At 47.7% G+C, this 14,098-nt stretch overlaps 1 protein-coding gene across 1 annotated transcript in view; it reads left to right on the top strand.

Annotated features, from left to right (window-relative positions):
- Window positions 1-3,041: 3,041 nt before the first annotated feature.
- LOC119271822 (proline-rich receptor-like protein kinase PERK9) overlaps window positions 3,042-14,098 on the top strand; it is a 14,135-nt gene continuing 3,078 nt past the window's right edge. Inside the window, exons 1-2 of the mRNA XM_037553493.1 lie at window positions 3,042-3,104; window positions 9,273-9,728. Of these exons, the coding sequence (XP_037409390.1) occupies window positions 3,042-3,104; window positions 9,273-9,728 (519 nt within the window). The remainder of the gene's footprint in view (window positions 3,105-9,272; window positions 9,729-14,098) is intronic.

Raw genomic sequence — 14,098 nt, 5'->3', positions numbered from 1 at the left:
AGCGAGCTCGGGGAAGCGTCGGAGCGGGCGCACGGTCGCCGGCGATCTGGTGGCCCGAGGTTGAAGAAGACGACGGTGAGGGCGTGCGGGGGCGTCCGGCGTCGCTTGGCTTGGTGAGGAGGTCGAGGATGAGGTAGCCGAGCTACTGGGCACGCCGAGGGATCGAGGGGGAGGCTCTGGGTGTGGCAACGGCGAGCGATGGCGACGAGCTCCGCTCGGGCTGCGCGGGACAGGGAGCAGAGGAGGGGGAAGGGGTCCAGGGAGAGTGAGAGAGATCCAGGGGGTCGGAGCAATGTACGTGGTGTCGTCGGCCGCGTCGGGGAGGAGCCAGGAAGGCAGGGAGGGAGGAGGTGGCTGCCCGGCGGTGCGCGCACGTCGGGCACGCGCCCGTCCTCCTGGCAAGGAGGAAGACGACAGGAGGAGGTGGCCAGGTGGGTTGGGCCGTAAGCTAGGCTGCACAGGACCTGGGCCAGCCAGGTAAGGCCAGGTAACTCTCTCTCTCTCTTTTATTTCTGTTTTTCTATTTTCTGTAATTGTGTTTGGCTTTATTAAAAATGCCAGAGCATTTCCAAAAATCATGCAACTAACTGTGGCCACTGTTTGGAATATTTCCAACAGTAAACATTTCAGTTTGTGATTATTTGGGCATCTAATATATTTTATAGGATTTAAATGCCCAAATGCAAATACTATATGATTTAATTCAGTGACCCTCAATTGACCTAGAAAAATGTGCAATATTTTTGGCAGAGGTTCAATACCAATCCAAAGATGATGAACATTTTTGGGAAGGCATTTTGGGTTCATTTCAAATATTTTTATTTGAACCTAGTTGAATTCTTTCTGATGCTAGGGTTTGGTCAATCCCCATTTCAACTTAAATAGAATTTAAACATGATGCAACAAGATGCAAAACACCAGGCAGTACCAGAAGCTAGGGATGTGACATCTGGTCAACCCATTCAGCCCTTTTTAATTTGGATTTTTCCAATTTGGACATGATCCTCTCGGTAGGGATTATGTATATACCAGTACATAAGGATTAACTGAGCCTAATCCAACTCTGAAAAACATTGGTGGTTGCAAAGGGAGTGTGAATCTTGGTTGGAGTTTTAATCACAAAACTAAATGAATTGTTGTAAAAGCTAAAACTCTTGTTAACTGAGGGATACTTTTTCTGTGATGGGATAGCCTTAATTTGGAGTCATGGCACACCGTCTGTTTTTTTAACACGGTATAATCGAAGTCACCCACATACACTCATCCCTATAAACACACGCACTCATTCCTATGAACGCACACACTCACACCCAGCCTTATGAGCACCTTCGAGAGACTGTGTTGGCATAGCATCTTGAGATTGAGGAAGTCGTCATAGGCGTCTCGTAGTCGACGAAAATGTCTACTCCCATTGAACGAACATCGCTGGAAAGCCTGAAATAAATCCAAGAAAATGCGAGCACCAATGTCAAGTATAGGACTTGAATTCTGATGGGTTATGAATACTATTGTCCTCCTAACCCTCTAACCACAAGTTGGTTTGCACACGTCGTCTGTTTGGTAAAACGGTCTTCGATAGTTGTTAGAAAGAGAGAGCTTTACTAATTATTTTATTTGATAGCTGTTCCTTTTCCACACATATGATTTGTCTACACAATATAGTTAGATGCTAAAACAGTCTTTGAAACGATACAAACTGTTTTTTCCACACATATGCTATCTCATTTGATGTGCACGTGTATGAAGAAAGTCAAGGATCGTGTCGTCATCAAGGAATAGGTATGCATGTAACGTCACCCTTTTTCTTGAGTTGATTGTCAGTTTTTTATAGGCAACTATTGTTTGCAATTTCACAAGGAAGTGATGGACTAAGTTGCAAAAAATTCTACTCATGGAGCCAAAAAATGTGAAGTATTATGCAAATGTTACCAAGACAAAAGGAAGCATATTTAATTTCTCAAAAAGTAAACGAAGTTTTATTTTCTTGTAGCCAATACTAGTATTGGATTTGACGACTTAACGAAGTGGAGATAGGTCAACTAACTCAAGTAACTAATTATAAGGTGAGTGAGAGAGAAGAAGGTTCTTAGAAAGAGAGACTCAAACAGATGCGCCGAGGATTGTGAGCACCAAAAAAGTCTACTAAATTCTTTGGTTGTATATGCATGACCAGACGACCTTACGTCTCCGTGCATACCCTTTATTAATAAAGTTTGATATGTTATAAATAACCTATGAAAAAGCAGCATCATACATTTTTCTCTATCTTTATCTGAACAAAAAACCTGTGGCTCATGTGAATGCAGAGTGTTTTAAGAGGTTGTGAAGTGCTGGAAGAGTGTTTGCACGGCGAAGTTCTTTTCTAGATGACAGAACAGTAGATAATGAGCACATCCAATTTTGTTCGGAAAAATATATGTATGGAATTTTCAGAAAACATAGATGGACAAAACCGCCCTTGATTTTTCCATGGGTTGGAGACTTGGGGGCTGTTTGGATTGGAGCCTGGAGCTGCCAAGCCAAAAATTTGGTAGTTGACCAAGTGCTGGCGCTCCTTTGGATGGCCACCAAATAGTTGGCTCGCCCAGGCCGTGGGGGGCTTTCCCAGTTCATTTTCTCGTCAAAGTTGGCAGGGTCGCGGGCGGCTGAAAGCTGCGCCAAAATTTTGGCTTTGCCCACGAATTGGCAGGGCGTCCTGGGGCGTCATCCAAACAGCCTCTTGGAATTGCCGGCGGCGTCTAGGAGTTTTGTCCTTGCCCGGCCCGGTGAGCAAGCAAGTGTGTGGGCCTAAATTTGATAGCCGAGCAGCAAGCAAGGTGGTGGGCAAGTGGCCGAGGGGACAGGCCAGCTGAGAGCTCACCTAGATCCCAGCCGAGTCCATTGCATGCACTCCCCTGCAGTAAAGCACCCGGACCCATCATATGCAGTACGTCTCTCCTTTTGTCGTCTCCCGTCGACCGCAGGAAACCCAAAAAAACACACCAAAAAATGGTATGAGAAAAATGGGCCTAGTATTTCCCCAGATCATGATGGCACGCTGAATGTCGGATGTGGTGGATTCTAAGGGCATCTTCAACGCCGACCCGCAAAAATCTTCAGTATATGTCTGTTTTTATGTCCGGACATGGTTCGTGGACATGATGTCGAAGTGAGCCATCCAATCTAATCACAAAGTATCCGGTGGAAGGAGAAACATATGTGAGGACGATTCATGTGGTGGGCTATTTATGGTGTGGTATCTGGTTGGGAGGAGAGGGGGGCATGCATGTGCCGAGAGAGAAGAGAGGACGACCACCTGGAGGCTTTTGGTTGGTCAAATGAATGTCCAGACTTCGGTATAGCTTTTCCATGTTTGTCTTCGTTTTGTCGAGAAATGAATGTTTAAACTGCCTCGTAGACCGATGTAGAATCATGTTGGATTACAAAAGTGAACATAAATGTCTAATCAAATATATACCGGAGTCTCCCTGGAGATGCCCTAAGACGAGTTCAATGCCAACCTCGAAGACCGGCTCGCTAAGTTCCTGGCGCCACAAGAAAGAATCCCTGAGAATTCTGCTCATCCAAATAATCGAATTAAGTGCCAAAGCTATTACAGCTCTTATCTTCAAAAGCTAGCCCGGCCTGAAATCGAAGGTTAGAAAGCGCCATGGTGAGTGGCGGAGGTCGCCGGATTGGCCAACGCCGGGGAGCTCTGGCTGACGTAGCCGGAATCACGTATGTCAGGGTGATGATGGCTAGGGACGCAGCGGGTAGCCAGCTCGTTCTCCGGCTCTGTTTTGGAGATAATGCCACTCGTTTTAAAGTTTGCTTTCTCAGGAATTGGACATTCAAATTCTCAGTTGCCTCAAGAGACGTGAGCTTTAGAATATACATTGGTGACAACATTGCAAATGATTCCTTCAAACCGAAAGTCCCTTCTGCTCTCGAGCTGATGAAAGTAAAATCGAAAAAAACATGAAAACTAATCAACACGTTCTGATTTATTTTTTGGTAAACTTTGACAAATGTTTTGAGTGCTTGTAAAATTTTAACCTGAAATGACATTCGTAGAAGCCATACATGGCAAAACAATCAAAACCAACACTCGAAAATGGTTTTATAAAGATAGCATTTTTGGAGCATCGGTTTTTTCACGAATTCCATGAATGTCATTTGATGATAATTTTTTGCAAGCACAGAAAACATTTATCAAAGTATCAGTATTTCTTGAATTCTTTTACTTTTTCTTTCAATTTTACTGTTCATTAGGGAGCATTTCAGCTCCAGGGATCAAACTTAATTTTTTTTCTTTCGGGCAACGGAGGGCCTGATTTCAGAGAGAATATGGGCTTTTCTGCAAGGAACAAGATGAAGAATGGAGTATTGTTTCACGATCAAACAAGCAGAAAAAAATCATTTGGGGAAGGAAAACGATTCCTGCCGGCCGACCGACTAGGAATTGCATCAGTCGCTTTGTTCGCCCATAGCTCACCCACTCTATTTGTTAGAGTTGTGTCGAATATTATTGTACAAGTTAGGTTACAGTTGGACTTGATTTTGAACTGTGTGTAGACAAGATATGAGTCGTGTCCAAGTAGGACACTTGTATCCTAGACCTCTCATATATAGCGGGGGTAGACACACGATGTAACATATGCCAACATAATAGCGCAGGCACGCGGGGGAGCCGACGGCGTGTGCCGGCGCCCGGGCAGGCGGGGTGCGGTATTGTAGCGGTGTCATGGGGAGGAGCGCCTGTAGTCAGGCTCCGGGGATGTAGCATGATGGTGAACCTCGTTAATAAATCTCGGTGTCATGCTCGTGTGATTGCTTGGTCCTTGGATGATCAACGGAGCGCCTCGGATTATTCTAACAAGTGATATCATGAGCAAGGTTTCGAAGAGGCAGCGGATTCGTTGAGTTAGAGGATGGATCGTGGTCGAGCTGGGCGTAAAGACGATGTGCAGAAATGATTGTTCTGTGGAGGTCGTTCGGTGCGCTGTCGACAAGATCAGGTAGAAGCAATTGGGAATCGAGCGGAGCGGACGGCGTACAAGCTGCGAAAGCATGCATCAGTGTCAGGCGCGTAGGCAAAAACATCTCGTCGAGAAGTTGGCGGCAGATACGTTTCTAAAGCGGCGGCGGCATGGTCCAGAGAACTCGGCGAGATCGGTTCGATAGAATCAGTCGACGCGTGGTAGACGCGGACGCCAACGAAAGATCAACCGTGCAGCAGCAGGAATCTCGTGGCGGCGTGTGGCATCGGCAAGGTTGCTAGGCGGCTGGCTTGTGCAAGGCACGCTAAGGCCCAGAAGGGGCCTGCAGGCGTGTGGATAAGGCGGCCCAAGCTGGGTGGCTGGTGCAGCTGCACAGGATGCAAGGCGAGCCACGGAGGAGGCCACGGCGCGCGGAACTGGGCCAAAGCCTGGTGAGGCCGGCGTGCGTGGCACGTGTAGGAAGCTGTGGACGAGTGCGTGCAGGAAGCTGCAGAATTCGCAGAGGCAAAGGTGAGATTTGTTTGTGAAAAAAAAGGAAGCCCGATGTGAGTCGTTGCATGTGATTGGAGTTCTGGAGGGCAAAACTCAATTGATTTTTTTTTTTGCGGGTAAAACTCAATTGATTTCTTGGGAGGAGCGTAGTGCAGCAATGGGAATTAAAGAAATAGGTTATGAAAGACTCGCGTCAGTTTTGCATGGAAGTTGTTTCTTTTATCAAGTTTGCTGCTAATTGCACTCAGGGATTGTACATGGGAGTTAGCCAAAGAATCATTATCAAAGGCTGTGACAAAGATACAAAGGGCGGCGTACGCGTAAGGCCCGAATAGCCTGGCAGATGGATCATGCATACACAAGGCGTCAAGAAAGACATAGAGATGTGCGTGCGGACACGGCGTAGGGTGGAGCATGATTGTAGTCGAAAATTTCGGTTGGGTCGGAGTGGACTGTCTGACGGATCGACGGGGAAGTCGGTCAAAGCAGGAGATGGCGGTTGATTTCAGCAACGACGACATAGGAGTGTGATGCTGATGGTGGCCGACTTCTGGGGCGTGGAAACACGTGGTGTAGGCCTGATGGCTTGTGCGGTTTCGACAGACTATGGCGCGGGGTTGATTCAAGACGGTGCATATGAGAGCTTGGAGTCGACAGGGTGTGGGAGGGTGGCACGTACAACCACCATGGAGTCATGTTGAAGGTGGAGCTGGAGTCAGACGGATGACTTCACTCTGTGCTGATGGAGGGGCTACGGCGTAAAAATTCGGAGAGTTGAAGCCTATTTCAGCGGGATAGCGAGAGACACGTGACGGACTGGGTACCAGTGGTCGGATGGAGACGTGATACTCGGCATCGATCGGTGATGGTCGGTGGTTCTCTGCAGTAGGGGTTTGAGTGGTGTGGGTCTGCAGCCCTAGAGACTCGACCAGGACAGTAGAGGCTCGGCGCGGTGATAGCGGCGAGGCGTGCGGTAAGCACGGGACACAGCGACAGGCCAAGGCACTAGCGGTCAGACGTGTGGTCAGACAAATTGTGCAGGGGGTGCTGAAGCAGTGTTGACGAGTACCGGATTCAAGTTGGTGACTGGGTCTATCGGTGCCGGAAGATGGACATGAGTTGACCATGGAGAATATGAGAAAGTGGCGGACAGTCTGAAATTATCAAAAGCTGAGAGAGTACATGGTTGTATATTCTCTGGTGTTCAGTGCACATGGCAAAGTGCGGATGACAAGTACAGAAGGAGGCAGAGTGCTATAGCTATGGGACATGTCAAAGACCTTTGTTAGAGTTGTGTCGAATATTATTGTACAAGTTAGATTACAGTTGGACTTGATTTTGGACTGTGTGTAGACAAGATAAGAGTCGTGTCCAAGTAGGACACTTGTATCCTAGACCTCTCATATATAGCGGGGGTAGACACACGATGTAACCTATGCCAACATAATAGCACAGGCATGCGGGGGAGCCAGCGGCGTGTGCCGGCGCCCGGCCGGGCGGGGTGCGGTATTGTAGCGGTGTCATGGGGAGGAGCGCCCGTAGTCAGGCCTCGGGGATGTAGCCATGATGGTAAACCTCGTTAACAAATCTCGGTGTCGTGCTACATATGAAAATCGGTCAATTAATTGATTTTATCGATCAACTATTTATCAGCCATTTTTTGCAAATCCCGGTTCTCAACACTAAAATATGCTACATTCAACACCAAAAAATATTTGACATAAGTGTTACCTTAATTGCTTGCCTTTGAATCCTCGTATAATGACAAACAAAATAGGATAAAGTTCATATTGCATAACAAGGTCCACAAACACACAAATAAGCATAGTTTTTGCAAACGCAATGCTAGGAATAGGCCTAATTTGTCGATAGATTCCCGATAAATCGCTTGTTAGAGCGATAATCGGTCCAAATTATAAATGATGAAGATAAGGCATAATCTTATCGGTCACCACCTGAATAGCGATAAATCACTGAATTGGACGATTTTTTGAACAGTGTGTAAAATAATGATGGAATTTGCATGACAAATATATCTTCGGGTCTTACCAAGCTCTTCCCTCTCATACACATTCTCTATAGCCTCCTCGTCAATAAGATTTCTGAAGAAACGATCCATCGTCAACCGAATCAATTCAAGGGAGAAGTGCAGCGGCCATAACCTCGACCGAAATGAAGACCTTTACCTGACAGCACAACCAGGGAAACCGCATCGCTTTGGGTGGGTGGCCCCTTCACCGGGAACCCCCTTTTAACCCTCACCGCCAGCAGAAGCTATAGCCCATGAACTAGTAGATCGCGACCGTAAAAGCGGTTGGCCGCCATCATATTGGTGCATGCCACACAATCGTTGACATGTGGTCTGTTGATAATGTAATATGTTGTCAAATAAGGAATTCTCTCTCATATTCTTCTTAGAGGTTTCTCTCTAAACTCTTTGCAAGCTGGTTTTTCTCTATGATGTTTGCCCCTGCAACCCGGCCGGCAATGTCCCGCCCGCGCACCAGACAGTACTTGGCCTCACCTCAGGGAGCCGGTTAATGGGCTGACCTAGTACCTCCCGTCAGGTTAACGTCATGCACATTTGTTCCTTTTTTATATTTTGAAAATCCAAATGTTACTGATTACATTTAAAATATGTGAGTCTTTTTTAATACATATATTTCGAAACTTAAATTTATTATTTTCCCAAAAATTGGGATTTTGAAAAAAATTAAAGCAGTGAATGTTAGTTTGAAAAAAATGTGATAGTGTTAAAAAATGTTTTTAACGAAAAATGTTCATGTGTTTCAAGAAAATGTAAGTGACATTATAAACACAAAGTTAATCATGTATTAAAAAAATGTTAAATGCATGTAAAAATTGTCCTTGAAGTACACGAAAAATGTACAACATGTATAAAAAGTTGTCACTAAAATATATATTGAAAATATATTAATAATGTATTTAATTTTTTATAAAGGTATTAAAAATATTACTGATGTATACGATAAATTTAAAACGTGCATGAAAAATTAGAAATAAAAAATTATATCTGAAGAAAAATGTTTATAATGTATCTTATAAATCTAAAAAAGTGTATAAAAATGTTTCCTTCTTTTTAACACTGTACAGACGGAGACGCTCATGCATACGCGTGTAATTTGATCTCTATGAATGCACACACGCACACCCTATCCCTATGAGCATCTATTTCTAAAAAAAAACTATGGGCACCTCCGTGAGACTGAGCCGACACATCATCTTGAGATTGAGGAAGTTGCCATAAACTCTTTCGTAGTCGACAAGAACGTTTCTCCTCTCACTGAACGCACATCATCGAAAGGCCTGAAATAAATTCATAAAATATGTCCACCAATGCTATGTCCTAGTGGGTTGGTTCCACCACAAGAAAATATTTCTGTTGTGTGAAAAATGAACAAGGTATGAAAAAATAAACATTAACATATATTAAATAATGTTATTGGTGTATTTAAAAACGTTAAAAATGTGTATAAAAATGCTTCTGATGTGTAGAAAAAAATTATATTGGGCATGAAAAATGTAGACACGTGCTGAAAAAAGAAAAAGAACAGATAAAGTGGATTTTTTTTTGAAAACCCCCTATGAAAAAACGGAAAGAAAAAACCAACAGAAGAACAAAGAAAACCAAAGAAATAAAAAGGAAAAGAAAGGAAAATTGAAAACCGAAAGAACCAGAAAACCTGACGAAAACCCTAGAAAAATCGTGCTACAACAGTGGAAAATCGAAAAGTCTTTGCGCCGCAACCCTCGTCCTAATGGGCTATACCTACCCACAAGCCCAACTCATCCATTACCGCTGGCGCCACCGTGCCCACCCTAGCTTTGCCTCTGCCTAACGCCGCCGCCTCCCAGCGTGCACCTTCCTCAGCGCCGCCGGCCGTGTCCTCCATTAGCGCCACCGCCCCTCGACGGTCGCCTGCTCCACCGCCTTCACCTTCCAACTCGACCTTGCTGGCCACGCAACAGCTTCTAAAGCCACCCCTTCCAGTGGAGCCACCGCCACCGCCGCCGCCGCCGCCTTGCCCTTACGGTGGCCACCTATTCGCCGGAATAATTAGTGGTGAGAATGGGACACTCAATCGCGTCTTCCAGTATGTCTGCCCTTCGATCTGGCGCACGGTGAGCCCGGGACGAACCCTAGCTTCATGGCTCCCCTTGCCTGCCGGGGTTCCTCCACCTTGCTACTCCGATGAGTGGTGTTCGGCCTCAGCTCCATTCCGGGCCGCCCTACCGGTAAGTAGGACCAAATTTCTGTACCTGTCAATGTGCTAGTTCGCCTGTGTGATATACTTCGTGCCTTGTGCTGATATAGTTCCTAGATGTAGACATGCCCGCAGAATACTAGATGTTGCTTAAGCTTCAATTGACCTTAAGCGGATCTCTGGTAGATAGTCTAATTTGATCCTCCATATCTTCATATAGACCACATAATAATCTATAAAGGGTTCTCTGTATCTCTTTCATCTCCAACATATATTCTGAATTTCATCCTCTATATTCTCTCTTTAATATTTGAATAATCTCCCATAGCTAGCATTTAAGTTGAAATGGCTAAAATAAGTCAGTTCCATTTGTACAAAATCAAGTTGTAAATTATGAGTCATAACAATGACAAAAGAAAAACATCGAAAACATATGTATATCTGTGCAAGAAGCACAACAATAGAATCCAACAAGGAGCTTCACATCCATATCATAATCAAGTAGCTAGCTTGCTAGTTCCTCTTGAAAAGAAACTCCTACGGCTGCCATGCAGTTCATGTTCTTGGCATCACTGCAGGAACGGCAAAACCCCCTGACGTGGATGCGGTTAGCGCACAGCTACAGCCAGGCCGCCTGGCTGCTCTTCCGACGCGGCAAAACTTAGTTATACAGAATATCAGTGATATTCTGTTACGCCTTTCCATACATAGCGCCTGCCGTAATTAGGAAAATCAGGTCATTATGGTTAGGATTCTAATTGGGATTATTTCCCTGCGTGTCTTGTGTAATGAGATATCAGGAATGTGTTTCTTGTGTATATATATGAGATATCAGGGAAGTCACGATTGGGGTCTCTATTCTAAAACTTCCATGGTATCAGCTGTTTGATGGAAACACTTCACCTTGAACTCTCTTGTTGGCTCCCTCCCAGGTGACGCCTTCTTCTCCTTACCATACTAAGCAGCCACCACGCCCTCTTCCCCACCATAATCGACATCAAGGGTGATGCTCGCAATCCGCTCGACGCCCTCTCGACCTTCATCACATGGGATGTTCGTCTGGTGATCTTCCCGGCTCAGGCTCTTGCTAGCTCGGCCTGCCTGGGACTCGGTTTCCCATGAACCGCTCTTGACTTCGCCTCTTGGTAGAAGCATTGCGCCCATTGGGGTGATGGGGGGGGGGGTCCCCTCCCTATGATCCAAGAGTTTGTGTTGATCTCGGTATGACAGTAGTTTTGGCTTGGCGTAGGCAACTCGTCATCCGGATGGTGTAGTCTTGCCCTTGTCCTCTATTATCCCCATTCCTTATGGACTTGTGATGGTTTTTTCTTCCTTGGGAGGCGGTTCCTCGCCTTCCTTCCTCGGGTGGCTCGGTTCTGGCGGCCCGGGCTTCCTTCCATAGACGTCATCCTTTGTGCAGAACATGAACAATGTCATGGGGGACTGGGGGTCCCCGTTCTGCCATCGCCAAGTCCTCGGGCCATCCCTCCATGAACGAGGTGGAGGAGAAAGCTTGGGGATCTTTTGTTCCACGCTAGCGGAAAGGAATCCAAAATGCCTTTTGCGTGCATTGAGGCGGGCCACCGGGCGACCGTGGAGGAAAGACGTCACGCGGGCTCTCTTGGATGGAGTTTTTCGAAGAAGAGTTTCACCGCTCCATCTTCAGTGCGGTGGGTGCTGCTTGCATGCCAGCGGCCTGGGCGTTCGTCACCTTTGTGGAATGATTCATCGACTTGGAGCTCGAAGTTGCTCCGGGTGCCACTCCACCGCACGACGCGTTCGAGCGCGTTCAGCGCGCAAGGGATGTCTTCTCCTCCATCGGGGCAAAAAGGGTTGAGGGGCGCTCGTGGTGGAGATGGTGCTCTAGAGGGTGAGGCGAGTGTGCCTCTCGCCTTTACCGAAGGAAGAGACGGTTAAGGGGGATGAGGCTAACTCCTCGCCCTCACGGCCCTCCTCCCTCGCCTTCAGTAGAAGAGAAGAAGAGGGGACGAGGGTCATTGGATGTGTAATAGTTGGGAGAATTTAGCTTTTAACTGATTGCTCTTGCATTAATGAATCTCTTGTCCTTTCACTCCCATTTGCTCTTTGTTCCACCATCTGGTGACTGAATGGGTAGAGAGGGAGCACTGCGAGTCGAGAGTAGTCAGGCAAAAAGGTGAATGGAATGGGTTGCTTAGCGACGTCCACCCTGCTAGTTGAGACGCCGTGGCCAAAAGTTCTTAACAGGTAGCATATGGCGATATCTAGTTTGCTTAGAGTTGGGGAATCTGGCTAGTGGCCTGTTGCGGGAGCATATTGTGAATTTCTTCGGAGTACCAAGTGGCGGTTGATAGGCCGAGAAAGTCTTGGATGGGCTTCCCTGGATGATTCAACGATGGATGCTGCTCCTGTTATTGTGGAGACTTGGTCTCCCTTTCTTGGGACGTCGCCCGGGTGGTCGGTCCCTTTATCTTTGTCGAAACTGGGGCATGCTTGACGGCTTCTTTGTCTCAAGACTCGGTGCTCCCGATCATTGGCTAGCTCGTGCTTCACGTGTTTTACCTCATCACTCCTCGCCAAAAGTCAAAGACACAACTTCACGTGTTTTACCTCGCCACTCACCAAAAGTCGAAGACACAACTTCTCGAGTCGAGCCCCGTCAGTCCTGCCGGTCGACGATTGGGATTCTTAGAACGTCAGTCTCGGGGGATCCCTGCATCCACCTTCCCCTTTTGACCCCGTCGAGCATTCGGTCACGGTCGGGCTCTGGGGCCAGCAAGTATTGGAACGCCGGGCAAGTCTGGGCGTATGGAGCTGACTACCGGTGATGGGCCAGACACAAACTGTCCCAACTGATGGTGCTCCTTATCCGAGGAACGGGTGTTGTGTCCTTGTGCGACGATTACTCCCTTAGGGCCAGACATCCAGAGCTGAAGACGTGTGTAGCAAGGGGCGGCCTTGAAGAGCACGAAGCAGGGGCGTCCAAGAACAACATAGTACAATGTGTACTTCAAAATGCAACCCATTGGTTCGTCGGTTGTCTGGTGAGCTGAAGGTGATCGGGAGGTTAACCCTCCCCAGGGCTTGGGATCGATGCGCGCAGACAACCTCGTTGATGGGAGAGCGTACTCGCTCAACGCCGGAGTGGGAGACTTGTAAGTTGTCCTGCACTCCGCCATGAATGATGTTGACGACGCTCCCTTCAATCCATTAGCACCTTCGGGATTGTAGCCCCGAAGATGAGGGGCAAAATGCCAAGAGGTGGCATGACCCATGTGAATCCAATCAGTGCCTTTGGGATCGGACACCTTGGTCACCTTAAGAATTGTGCCGAAGTGGGCTCGGGCACTAGAAGTTGGGGCTCGGGAGCTCGCCGCCACGCTTGCTCCTCGCTGCGCTTCGGTCCTCGCTAATGGCCTTGTTGCCTCCTGTAAAGCTGTCCACGGGCAGTAGGGGTCTTGTTCGTTGTTGTTTAGGGCGAATGCTTTGGCTCGGTACTCCTCCTTGTGCGCTGCCAAAGGTGACGACACTCCTCGGTCTTGTGCCATCGAGCTTGCATGTTCCGCCCACTACTCGACGAGCTGTTCTGCCAAGGTTCTGCTTCTGAGGCTCTTGGGTCACGCCTTTGCTTTTTGACTTACCCGAGCGTGGCTAGAGCTGTCGGGAGCAGCTTGACGGTGTTTCCACGCTACTTTTGTAGGCGCCAGTCTTCTGATGCTCCCTTGCTTGACCAACACAATGGTGGTTTATTCTGTGGCGTGCTGACGTATGATGCGGCACCCCACCGCTTAGTGCCGTGAACATTGTCCGTGAAGGGGGTACATCTCCGCCATGGGCTAGTTAGGTATCTTGGGGCTTAAGTTCTTCCAATCCACAGATAGGATGGCTAGCCCATTTCTTCTCATCCCGCTTGGCACCAATCCGGACGGGCTCCAGGGAGTTTGGTTGCTTGAAGCTAGAGGCCTCACCGCAGGGCTCTTCGAAGGGTTGGAGGCATCCGGAGCCACCGACCTTGAACCCGAGGGCACCAAAGCGGAAGATCTGACCTTCGGAGAAGAGGACCGTGTGGATCAGATCCTTGGTCGTGTCGGGGACAAGGTAGAGGGGGCCGAGGAAGAGTCTCCGGCTTGGTGTGAAGCCGGCTTGCGTGGATGGGGCCATTTCGATCTGCTGGGATTCGTTCTCCGCGCGTTGCCCCTACCCGGTGCACCAACTGTTGGAGTTTTCATTCCAGCAGTGCCGTCTGAAGGACAACTAGATAGTTCAGAGGGGCGCATGCGGGGAAGATCGGAAGGTAGAAGATATAGAGAGAAGAATTACCCCGGTTCAGGGCCTCCCTGGAAGGAAATACTCTACTCCTGCTCTTGGTGGTTGATCTATTGGCGTAGAGCTCATTCGCTGGTGAGCTGTCCTTGTGCGCGC

The sequence above is a fragment of the Triticum dicoccoides genome, chromosome 3A, assembly GCF_002162155.2.
Source record: "Triticum dicoccoides isolate Atlit2015 ecotype Zavitan chromosome 3A, WEW_v2.0, whole genome shotgun sequence".
In the NCBI taxonomy this organism is placed as follows: Eukaryota; Viridiplantae; Streptophyta; class Magnoliopsida; order Poales; family Poaceae; genus Triticum; species Triticum dicoccoides.
This window is presented reverse-complemented; position numbering and strand designations above follow the sequence as displayed.